The 12,945-nt window shown below is 39.9% G+C and overlaps 1 protein-coding gene across 6 annotated transcripts in view; it reads right to left on the bottom strand.

Moving 5' to 3' along the window:
• Positions 1-12,945, bottom strand: part of MYO1B (myosin IB) — a 172,166-nt gene that overhangs the window by 112,871 nt on the left and 46,350 nt on the right. For all 6 annotated transcript variants that reach the window (XM_019740730.3, XM_019740732.3, XM_019740734.3 and 3 more), the window contains exon 3: positions 11,504-11,619. In XM_019740730.3, coding sequence (XP_019596289.3) covers positions 11,504-11,619 — 116 coding nt within the window. The remainder of the gene's footprint in view (positions 1-11,503; positions 11,620-12,945) is intronic.

Genomic DNA, 12,945 nt, shown 5'->3' with positions numbered 1-12,945 from the left:
CGATAAAAGTGGAAATGAGCCCTGCCAGTGGCAATCTAAGGTCTTAAGCAGGCAACCTAAGAGTGTGCCTCCAAGTATTTCCCAAAGATAAAAGATCCCGGGTGCAAACCAGCCAAATGTTCCCTCCCTCCAGGCACTTTCTAATTTTTTGCTGTTAATATGGACTAAAGGAAAAAGATTAGTAGAAAATGTATACATTCTAACTTATTCCTCTATTGCTCAATTTTTGTGAAATTAGGCTAAACCATCTATAAAGTTTAGAATGTTCCTAACATAATTGAGGATATTCTTTTCAGATCTCAAGCAGATCACTCATGCATCCAAACATTGAACACTAATATCCCAAGGGGAGGGCATCATAGCCAAAGGATAGAGCATTCTTTGTAGAAGTCAATAATGGCTAAAAATCAGTCTACTCTGTATCAAATGTTCCTCCTTCTGAATAACATTATGATGCATCACCAATAGCAACTAGAGGTTCTGTCATAACATCTGTTTACATTTATAAGTCATTTCAACATTCAGTCATTCACTACTCATTCATTAAAACATTGCATTTATACACACACATTCAGGCATATTTAACAAGTCCAAAAATGTTTTCCAGTTGGGGACTGAAAATGCAAGATAGGCAATTTTTCCAGACACATAAGCTTGTAATTTTAAGTAATGCCCTCATCCCCAACTTTCCTCTGATTACTTTAGAGTAACCTTCATAATCCTTCAATCCTCCCAGTGATTCAAGTAGACTGGTATTGGAATGTTTTATTTAAAAGAAAAGAAAAAGGTTTACATATCCCTCAAACACCTTTTCCCCTTCCTAACACTCTGCTTGACTGTGCCATAACCAAAACAGGTCTTTTGCTTTATCTTCTATATCGCTAGTTATTACATTACAGCAGCCACCTATTTCTAAGATTCCTTCCTCAAGACTCAACACAGGTGGCACCTTCCGAATCTCTGAACCCACCAATTTCTTATGCTTTCAACTTATTCCCTGTCATTGCGAATATGCCATTATATTTAAATGAGCCATTTATGTAGGCATTCCCTTCTCTTCTGAATTAGCCTAAAGATTCTTGAAGACAAAGACCATGTGTGTCTTCGACACATAGTTTCTAACAAATAGTACGCCCCCCCAAATTCATTCATTCATCCATTCACTTGCTCACTCAACAAACATTTATGGACTAGCTGCTATGTCCCAGACATTGTTTTAATTGTTGTGGACACAGGGATGTATGAAATAAACAAGCCCCTGCTCTTATGGAGATGACTTTCTAGTACAGGAGACAAACGATAAAGACATAAAGAAATATCAGATAGTGATTAATGAAAACAAGTAAAGGCATGAAAGGGGATGCTGAGTGACTGGGTGGGGACTGCTATGTCAGGTAGCGTAATCACTACCGGTTAAGGTGTTTCCTAACTGAAGTGACAGGACAAGTTAGCTCCAAGATGGGAGAAGACTGATGCAGAATGTCTGGCATTTTAGGAGCCAGTGTGGCTGGAGCAACGGGTGAGAAATAATACATGCAGCCTTGTGGCCAGAGCGCACATCACGTGGAGCCCTACAGGCCACACACTACAGGCTTTTGAGCAGCAAAGAAAAACAATTTGATGGGCATCTTTAAGAAAGCTCACTTTAGCCAGCAGCCATGACATTCATGGAGAAAAGATGATGGCGGTGGAGGGTAAGGCGTGGGCGGAGGAGACAATAGCAGAGGAAGGAGACCAGTTAGGAGGCTGCCACAATCATCTACGCAAAAGGGGACAGTGCTTTGGACAAGCACAGTGGCAGTGTAGGTGATGAGATAGGGATACAGAAAGGCAGAGCCAACACCACCAGATGGTGGGTTAAATGTGGGGTGGGAGAGAAAAGGAAGATGAGATTTGTGGCATGAGAAGCCAAAGGACGGTGTTGCCATTGACAGAGATAAGAAAGTGGAGAGGGACCGGGGCAATCCCAAGTCTGCTTTGAAGCATACGAATGTCTGAGCTGCTTCTTCGACACCCAGGAAAACCCTGAAGAGTTGATCGTAGCTGAGTCGCCTGGAGCTTAGGCCAGAGCTCAAGCTGGAGAACGAAATTTGGGGGCATCAGCACACAGAGGGCCTCAAAGCCCAGATAAAATTGGGGCCTACAGAGGAGAAAAGAGAAGGCCCCTGAGCCGAGCCCTCGGACCCGCCAGCATTCAGAGGCAGCGAGGAAGGAGGCACGTTCTGAGGAGGCCACAGATGGAGCAGCCAGCAGGGAAATGTGAGGCCAGAAAGCCAAATTTTAAAAAGGATGTCAGGAAGGAATTGGTCACATGGTCAAATGTTACTGATAATTAAAGGAAGAGGAGGAATCAAAATCAACTATTGGATCTGATACCAGTGAGATCACAGATGACCTTGAAAAGAACAGTTTTAGTGGAGTAGGGAGATTAAAGTCTGATTAGAGTGAGTTTAATACTAAAGAAAAGGAGATACAATAGAGACAAAGGTATATGCAACTTTTTCAAAGAATTTCATCATAAGGGAAACAAATGATGTGATAGGAGACGTGGAATCAAGAGAATTATAGTACATATGTTGGTGGCAATGGAAGGGAGAGAAGAAAAAGTTGGTAATACGGTAATACAGTAGAGAGGGGAGAATCACAGAGTGGTGTCCTTAAGGACACAAGAGCACTGGATGGGATACCGGGCACATGTAGAGGAGACTACGCGAGAGGGGAGCTGGACAGCTGAGTCTTTATGACACTCAGCATTTAGTGAACAGAACTACCCTTCAGACATTTCTTGGAAAAGGGAGGCCCACTAATTCAGGTTTCTAGGACACCATATCGAACCTCTAACATTAACTTGGCTTCAGGAAGCTACCATTCAAGTTATTTCACAACTTTCTATGCCTTCTTAAGAATGATGTATGCACATGTCGGAATCAGTGGTATAGTAAGAAATGTATTTGGTCTTTGTCTCTGGTTCCTGGCACAAAGCTCCTAAAAACCTTGGAATTTCCTGAGCAATTAGGATGTCTTTCTTATTCATAACAAACCCCTTTCACCCAAACCTGGCTTTATGTGAGTGAAGTGACTCAAGGTGGGACCCTTAGATAGTTTTTGGATGGGGGCTGGTCACCAGAAAGACTAAATGCATAATTAGAGGGTGGGAACTTTCAGCCCCACCTCCCCACTGCTAGGAAGGGAATGGTGCTGCAGGTCAGGTATAAAAACAAGGAGACACCGGGAGCTGCTGGGTTGGTGAGGGCACTCATGGGATGGGAAGTTGGCACGCCCAGAGAGGGCATGGAAACTCTGCACCTCTTCTCCCCATACTCTGTCCTATACATGTCTTCCATTTGGCTGTTCCCGAGTTGCATCCTTTATAAGAAACCGGTAAATGTACATCAAGTCTTTTCCTGAGTTCTACGAGTCGGTCTAGCAAATTACTGAACCTGAAGAGGAGGGTTGTGGAAACCCCCAAATCTGTAATCCAATGGGTAGACGTGTGGGTAGCTCAAGCACTCTATTTGCATCTGCAACACCATTTACTTTATTTACTTCTTTTGTTTACGGTCTCTCTCCCTGCCAGAATGTAAATCCAATACAGCCAAGATTTTGGCCCAGTACCTGTCCTAGCACCCAGCACATGGCAGGCACTCAAGTAACTAATACTCAATGACTGAAGTGACAGTTTCCACTGATGGGAAAATTATTTCCTGGACCTAGAATTTCCTTATCTACGTGGAAAACTCATCCTTCCAGACCCCCACTGTCCCATCCATCCCCTCAGGCAGGGCTGAACTTCTCTCTGACACGCCCACAGCACCTGATCCCCTGGGCACCCACACTCAGACACTTCTGCGAGTACAAGGGGGCACTGTTAGTAATTATGCGGATACAAGAGGAATGACCAGGGCTGTCCAGGGCAAACCAGAACATATAATCATTCCACATCTCTCACCTGTTTCGTGGCTGTTCACTCCCTTCCATAGTCATTTATTTATTGGCTGTCTCCCACACGAGGCTGTGAATCCTTAAGGACAAATTCATCTTTGTATCCCCAGCACCTCACACATACTGTAGCTGCTTGATAATGTTGATCAAATAAATGAACAAGCACTTCCGCGTGGAGACCTGGGATCCCCGAGCCGGCGTGGAGCAGGGAGGAAGGCGCATCCCGAACAGTGGGGACAGCAAGCCCCCTTCCTGCAGCTGATACCCAGGGCCCTTTCCCCTTTGCATGGATGTCTGGACCATGACAGCCCCAGTTCCCATTTCTGGTTCCCCCGTCTCCTAAGCCTGGGCCCCTGCACTTTACTGAACTTTGTTTCTATGAGCCCTAGCTTTGCTGATTTCCTCAGACTGACTCAGGACCAGTATTTGACGGCCCCTGTTTAGACAAACTCCCCATGGCTCCCTTTGCCCCACCTACCCAGCCCTACTGCCACGCAAGTCCCAACACCAGACCAGGGCAATGAGTCTTATTTCAACCACAAAGGGGGTGCCCTTCCCCATCCACCCTAAACACACCCTCTCTGGTCAGAGCTCCCTGGGTAGGGTCCAAGTATAGTTCTCATTGTCAGTGATGAAGTGTGAAACTTATTCTTTTCCGGACCAAGGCCTCAGTGCCACTCCTTTGGATGAAATGGATCTCTTCCAGATTTGCAGAATTTCTCTGTGCCTGCCAAAGACCTATAACATTTCTTTCTGGCAGGAAGCAACCTATTTTACTGAGAATCAACTTTTCCCTTTAAGATTATATATCATTGAAATAATCGTGTATGCTGGTATAAATTTGGCCTTGCTTTACAAACAGCCTTTTCCAAATAAATTTCTTTCAAGTCTGAGGTGTGCATTTTCTTCAAGTCTGAGGTGTGTATTTTGTAAGAAGTGATATAAATTCTAACTAGGGATCTAGAAATGAGGATTATGAGACTTCTCAGACATACAAAAACACTTTTCATTAATAAATATAAATTTTCGTGATAAAAACATTACGGTGGCACAGAGTCAACCTTCCAACTTTAATTTTAAAAGGTATATAATCTGAAAGAGAAATTGGCTGTGGCCTGTTTTTGCCAAAAGTGCGTATTCTGAAAGAAAGTTTTCAAAATAGCCCCAATAATGCAATAGACTGAGAATAACCATTTAAGAGGCAGTAAATTCAGTTCATGAAGTTTTATAAAAGCTGGATATGTACTAGGTCCAGAAATGCTTCCCCCACAGACGCAGCTTAAGGAAGCTTACAATGCAACAGCTGTCCTTCACCATATCTCCACTGCCCTGCTAACATGAAACCAGTCTCTCTAAAGCAAGAAGTTTCCTAACCATGATTGTCCAGACATAAACAAATATCCGCCAAGGCTGAAGGCAAACACGGTGACTGCCTTCTACTTATTTTGACCTGTGACAGTCATGCAGAAAAGGAAAAAGGAAATTTAAACTACTTGCAAGATGGTGGCATTCGATTTGAGATGTTAATTTAAGGTATCTAAATTGGAGAGTAAGCCAGAGCTCAGATCCCTCCCTACACAAGTTGCACACGTAGATAGACCTAATCTGATGCAAAGACTTCCAGACCACAACCTATCAGGGATTGACTTAAACTACCTGAGAGAATATGGCTCGAAGGTGCTTCTAAGAATACTATTTAAATTCCTTTGTCTTTCATGAAAGCTTCCCTCCCTTTGCCGTAACCCTTTCCCTCCTGATAATTTGAACAATACTGGTTTCTGTAAACTTAAGTTTGAGAATCATCTCCCTCAGGAAGACAAGAAATTTACCTGCTTTGTTCACTGCTGTAACCCAGTACCTAAAAGAGAGCCTGGCATATGGTAAGCTCTCAATATCTGCTTAGTAAATAAGTAACTTTTCTAAAGCAATAAGTAGAAAGACTGCCAGATGGGAAAGCACAAAACACTTTTCTGCAAGTGGTTTTCTGGGAGGTACCAGGTCAATTTGAGGCTCAACTATTCCTAAAGTCAAATAGAAAAAATAACAAAAGTCTCAGTGACGTGACATGACATCATATCATTTCTCTCTCTTCCCACATCCTTTCTCTCTTACTCCCTAAGAAAGCACTGTCATACCCAGTTATACAAACAACTTCTCTGAGAATTCAGGATCTAGCAGTCGTAAGAGTTCTCAAAATGAGTAAAATTTTATTCACAGAAAGTCAACTCTGCTGTAGAAAAGAATATAAGACAAAAGGGACACCACCTGGGTCTTCTAGACCCTTATTCTAAACTCTGGACACCCAACCATAGCACGTGTACATTCTGAGATATAATCAGAAATGTTCTTTGTGACATTTATCTGGTTCACCTTGAATGGAGCAAAACCAGGACTCAAAACCCACAAGCATTCTAGCAACACCATTCTATGGCCAATAGCATGTGGTCCTGCAAAATCAGTACGGCACAAAATGAGGGGTCAGAGGTTCCCTAGAGACAGAGGGCTGATGTCTAGACAACTCACATGAGCACTATTCAAATCCCCCATCAATTACTTTCCCATTTTTAGGTGAGCGTAGCCAGAAATTTTGCAAAGCCTTAAGCCATTTTTCTCAGTTTTTAAAATTTGTTGCAGGGTTTTTAATTTCCTAAAATGGAAAGACTGACTGCTTCCAATTGTGCTTGTAATGCCAACAAGCCACCACATTCTATCTTAATCTAGGACACATTTCAGCTTGTTCCTGGGCTATGACCACCAGGAAGGATTGTTGGCAGGGGCCACCACTCTTCCTTCTAGTGGCACGTTCCCTCCAGTAGGTACTTGATATAATTAGATGGTAAGTGCTCTACATCATGAATAAATTGAACCTGAACACTCAGTGTTGAAGAGCACCATAAAAATAACATTGTTTGCTTTTTCATAAAAATGAGAAAGAATCCTCATTATACTGCATGAAGTTTTAAATAAACTCTGCAAATACCCTAGCAAGAATAGTTTGATTTCACTGAATTGTCAGAGAAAAGATAACAACCAGTAAAATGTAATGAAAAATTACTTAAAGCCTCTTTGGTTCTACAGTGACTGAGCTGTTCAAAGAACTGAGACATCATGAGATGTGTAGAATAAAGTCCATAATCTATGGCAGTTTCTATCTCATCAAAGAGGATGACACCAAAACACGATCAAACACACAGTAAGAAAGATGGTACGTAAGATTACATGAGTGGTTCTGCTAACTCAAAGGCAAGAAAAGTCACTCATGGGTTAGGCTACGACGGATAATGCCTTGAAGACATACCCCAGGAGACTGGTGGGATTTTACCAGGAGAGATGCGTACAGGGTGGGAGAGGTAGAAAGGAAAAGACATGAAAGGCTGTGACTCAAAAGGAGGCTCCATGAAGGCGAGCTTAGCGGTGTCTGAGGCTGGAGAGGAGCGCTCAGGCTGGACTGTGGCGAGCCTGAACACCAAGCCAAGAGAGTGGGAGTTCACTCAGACAGTAATTAGGGAGCCCAGGAAGGCTTCTGGAAAGGGAAGCAGCAGATCTGATTTTAGGAAGATCCATCTGATGGTGATGAACTGTATCCAGTGCTCAAAGTCAAAAGGCAGTCACCCAACAAAAGGCCAGTGGATTTAGTAACTAAAATATCAGAAGGTATACTGTCATGGTGCTCTCCTAACTGGGTGAATGGAAATTAAATAGTTCAATTATTTCCCCCCATCATTCTTTCCTATTGATGAGGTTTGGTGATCTAAGGCAGTTCTTCATGAACACAGTTACTGAGTTGTCTGAAATGCACTATGTCCTCGCTGGGGTATATTTAAAAATTCCTTTTGTGCAAAGAATTTTTAAAATCACTCTAGAAAGGCACCTCCTTACACAATTAGAAGCGCCAATGGTGTTGTCCATGCCACCCAGTGGGGGATCTCATTTCTCTGGCCATGCCACCCAGTGATACCACAGTCAAGGTATGGCTCCCAACATAAAGAGAATAGGAGTTCAGGGAAGGGAGCAGAAGAGGATGACAACATAAAACTGGTGTTGAAAAGGAATGTAGGTAAGAAACCACTGTTTATTTTCACTTTACTCATTCGTATACACATTTCCACTATCTAAAAGGCATGTATTTACACAGAATGTAAACATTTTCCAATTGTCTCAAATTTAAAGAAAGATAATTCCTGGACACCTTCAAAAACACAAGAGCTATATAGCAGGAGGATTTCTGGGTGTTTCTGCAGACTAACAAACAACAGGTCAAATTAAATTCCAAATGCAACCTGGGATAAACTAATTGGCAAAATTTTCAAATTATGTGGTCTGAGCAGTTGCTTAAGTTCTTTTTTAATTCAAGGTGGAGCCAAATTCTTGAAAGAGTTATGGTCAGAATGCATCAAAACCACCTTATCCTACTGTATCACACAAATCCTATTTGAGAATATCAGGCTGGGTTAGTAGAGAACTTAGCTAGTACTGACCCTATTTCAGATACTATCAAAGATGGACATTCACCGATAATGATGCAGGAAAATGTCCCACAATGGAAGAAAAAAAGTGGTGAGAAAGACCATGTTAGAATGTTGGAAACATGTCCCACATACTTCATTATTACATAATTATCATAATCATCACTGCTAAAAGCAGCAGCTATTCTTTACAGGGCTACAGGGCTAGACAGATTCCATGCTAGGCACTTTACATGGACCAGATAATTATATCATTTAGATAACTATGAGGTATTATCCCTCACAAAAATCCTATGAGTTAATAATTATTTTCCCATCGAACAGAGCAAATTAATTTTTGCATTGAATTTTTTTCAAGTTATTTGCTCAAGATTGAATAGCTTGTGAATGGAGGAGTTGGGACTGAAACCTAAGTCCTGTTCAATATACTCTGAACACTTACTTACTTCCAGATGCTTAGAATATTTTGGTGTGCAAAAACTGGCATGGTAGGTGAAACTGACACAAATCAAATAATCCCCTAACAAAATGTTCAATTTTAACTGTGACAAGAACAATAGATCTGACCTAGGCAGGGAAGGGGAGAAGGACAGTTGTTCCCTGAGGAGGTCTAATGCTATCTGAGATCTAAAGGAAGAACTTGAGTTGCCTTGGGAAAAAAGGAGGGAAAAGCATTCCAGGCAGAAGGCACAGAATATGCAAAGACGATGTAGCAGGAAGAAGTGTGGTGAGGGCTCAAAGAACACAGTGAGATGGGGAGAGGGCATGATAAGGATCTAGGAAATTCAGATTCATTAGGTAAAGCTATATCTTGCACACACCCCACACACAGTGTTTTGTAGACCATAGTAAAAAGGTTTTATCTTTACCCTAAGCACATTGGGAATTTATTTTATTTTATTGCTGGCTGTGGTGGTTTTCCTTGGAGGTAAGGAGAGTGAACTAAGATAGCAATGTCATGCAGCCTCTTATAGGAAGCTCTGGGGGGTGGAGGGTGAAAAACTGATATTCCAGAGCATGAACTTCTATGTTCTAGAATAGACATCTATTATATATCTAAATAGCCCCAAAGTGGAGATTTAAGGTGCAAATGGAAGAATGCATACAGTCTCTGGAGGTAAACTGAGGCATAGCTAAGGTTATCTTGGAGGGCCCAGGGTGCAGGAACATAGGCCACCCAAGGGTAGCGGCATGGAAGTGCACAGTAAGAGTCCCTAACATGAAAATAGAGGAACCCATTTCTAGCTGAAAGGCATAGAAATGACTGTTTTTACACCCCAGCTGCCCAGCCACAAGCTGTGTGGCTCTGGATAAATCACATGTCTTTCTGTGACAATTTCCCCATTTGTAATAGGACCTACCTCACAGGATTATTTAGAGAATAAAATGAGTTTATAATACATATAAAGTTCTTAGAGCTGTACCCACACATAGTAAGTACTCAATAAATACAAGCCATCACTATTATTATCATTATTATTAATACTACTATTGTAAAAGATCAACATATGTGGTGAGCAGTTAAGGAAATGTAAACATTTGTAAATATACATCTAAAACAACATGTTCTCAAACTTGCATGTACATGAGAATCACCTGGAAAGCTTGTAAAAAATGTAGATTCTTGGCCTATTAGAGGTAAGGCCTAGGAAACTAGATTTTTCATAAGCTCCTAGGGGATTCTGACATAGTTGATCCAAGCATATTATTTTAAGAAGTTTCAAGGCCTACAATTTAAAATAAATATTCAGGCATCAAATAAAGAATTTCATTGCAAGGACTTTATAAGGATAACTATTAAAACAAATTTCAGGTTGTATATTTGTTAAGGCAAAATGAAACACAATCACTTGCAAAATCTACTTCTAGAAGTAAACTAAATAATCAGAATCCGTTTGATTGGCAAAATATAGCGTTTAGTTTTTAATAACCATTTTCATAAATGGTTATTAAATTTACTAATTTAATAACGTGTCATTTTATGTACCTTTTATTAAGTTTATTGAGGTAACATTGGTTAGGAAAAATTATATAGGTTTCAAGTATATCATTCTATAACAGATCATCTATATATTGCATTGTGTGTTCACCAAAGTCAATTCTCCTTCCATCACCATATATTTGACCCCCTTTACCCTCTTCTACCACCCTCCCTCCCCCCTTACCCTCTGGTAACTACTAAACTGTTGTCTGTGTCTATGAGTTTTTGTTTCTTTGTCTTGTTCCTTTGTTGCTTTCAGTTTTATAGCCCACATGAGTGAAATCATATGGTTCTCAACATTTTCACAAATTATTTAATCCAAATGGCCCAAAAATGTCACTGTATGCTGCATGTTGAAGAGAAACTAAAATAAACATCTGGACAGTGGTATATATGTTCTTTAATTATTTGATTTTATTTTCTATCAAAATTAATAGAGCCCATCTTCAATCATAGAGAGAAAATTATTTTCTGCTAAGACACAACTAAAACTTTTCAAGTTCTTTCACTTTAATCCAGGGTTACTCAACTTCAGCACTCTGCAATTATTTTAAGTCATTATTTACAAGAATTATTTACACTAACAAGTGACCTTCTTCAGAAAAATCAAACAAGTGACTAAGTTCAGAGAAGGTGAAATCACTGGCCTCATGTACACATGTGGTGAACAATGTCCGAGAAGATTATAAACTCAAGGTATTATTTACTCCTTTTGCTCAAAAAGCCAGTACACAACCCAATACTTGGGATCTTTAACTCAACAAGAGTATGAAAACGCTGCTTAGGCTCTTTATAATAATAAACAATGCACATTCCTGTTTTATTTGCAAAAATAATTAGCAGCAGCTGCTACTTACACAGAATTTTTAACAGAAAATATTTTACATACTGAACCCAAATATTTCAGAACTTAAAGAGCCTGACGCCAAATGAAGTGTTCTGCCTTTTTAAAATTTAAAATAAGACATGACAGTTAACTTCTACATTCCTTCATCTAATTAGAAAAAAATGACTGAAACATTTTCCTGAGACTCAAAGAAAACAGCTGGACACATCTGTCAACTAAGCATCTCTGGAGGGAAAGGAAAACTTAATGCTTTAATACCGTACTTACATGTGAGGGCTCAGTTCATAAAAATTTCTATTCCTGTAATCTTCCACTTTCTCCGGTGAATAAATGGGCAATGATCGGTAAGGGTTAACAGATATAACCACACTTCCAATGTATGTCTGCAAAAGAAAGAGTAAAACATATTAGTACACAGAATGTATTTAACATCTTAAGTCTTAGTGACGCATGATTTCATCCTTTAAAAAAACAACACTAGTTCTACTTGACGATTTATTTTACACTTTTCAGGAATGCTTTATTTACATCTCTGAAGACATGGACAATAATGTTTATTCATTTTGCTGATAAATGAAAGCAAAGACTTATACATTGAAAATACTTTTCAAAATAAATCTCAAGATTAACTTATGATCCTGGATAAGAGTTCACTAAAGCCCTGTCATATTTGCCCAAAATTTCATCACCAAACACTAAGTGTGAGCAAGAGTATGCTTTTCCTGACTCCATTTACAACTGGTGTTTCCGTCTCTCATCTTCATCTTCCTGTTTCAGTTTATAGTAACCCAGAGCTTCCCCTCCTCCCTGCCCACACTTATACCTGTCAAATAAATAGGTGCACTGCCCTTATGCGAGCCTGTCAATCTCTACAATGGGTTCAGACCACATACAACTTAATATTAGAGCCATTTATCCCTTGGGCATTCAAACAACATAATTGCATATTACATCTAAGGTACTGTAATATCAGAATTTAAATGTACTTTCGGAGACATCAACACTATATTTTAGCAGACACAAACCCTCTCACGTTACAAACCAGAACACTATTTATCTTCCTTTCCATTTTGATCTTAAATTCCTGGGCAGCAAGAGTAGTGTAGATTTAGTTCATACTGTATAAAGACTAGCACAATGCCAGAAGCAAAAGTCACTCTACTGTAACTCATCTTAGCAGCTCCATTTTTCCTTTCAGTTCCAACATCATAAAGATGGATGCAGGGGAAGATGCTAACAAAAATGTTACGTAATAAATTTTTTTTAAAGTTTTTCTACCATTGGATTCAAAATTATCGGTCTTTCTAAAAAATTAGAATAGAAAGTAGAACAGTAGACAATGTTCCACTGATTTTTTTTTTTTAACATGGATCAATTATTTTAATTATAAAAGAACTTTTCGCCCAACCTAGAAAACAGAACAGGTCATTTTTATACACACTTTCATCCAATGAGAACAAAATCTTATCAAGAGTAGACAAGACTGCTGTTGTAAAAGAAAACTCAGTTCTCACAATTTATTTGCATTTGTTTCCGGCATGCTATCACTAGGACCCCATGAATTTGGCCTGACAAGAGATGACCCCAAGTTTCCTAACTTATCCCATTTAGACAAGACTTTTTCAAGGTTTCTCCACACTCCAACCCACCTGGGCAAGTAGATGGGAAATGCTAGAGACTGAATAATTAAATTCCTTCTAACTAATTTA

Source organism: Rhinolophus sinicus, chromosome 17 (genome assembly GCF_057876585.1).
Source record: "Rhinolophus sinicus isolate RSI-liver-muscle chromosome 17, RSI-T2T, whole genome shotgun sequence".
In the NCBI taxonomy this organism is placed as follows: Eukaryota; Metazoa; Chordata; class Mammalia; order Chiroptera; family Rhinolophidae; genus Rhinolophus; species Rhinolophus sinicus.
This window is presented reverse-complemented; position numbering and strand designations above follow the sequence as displayed.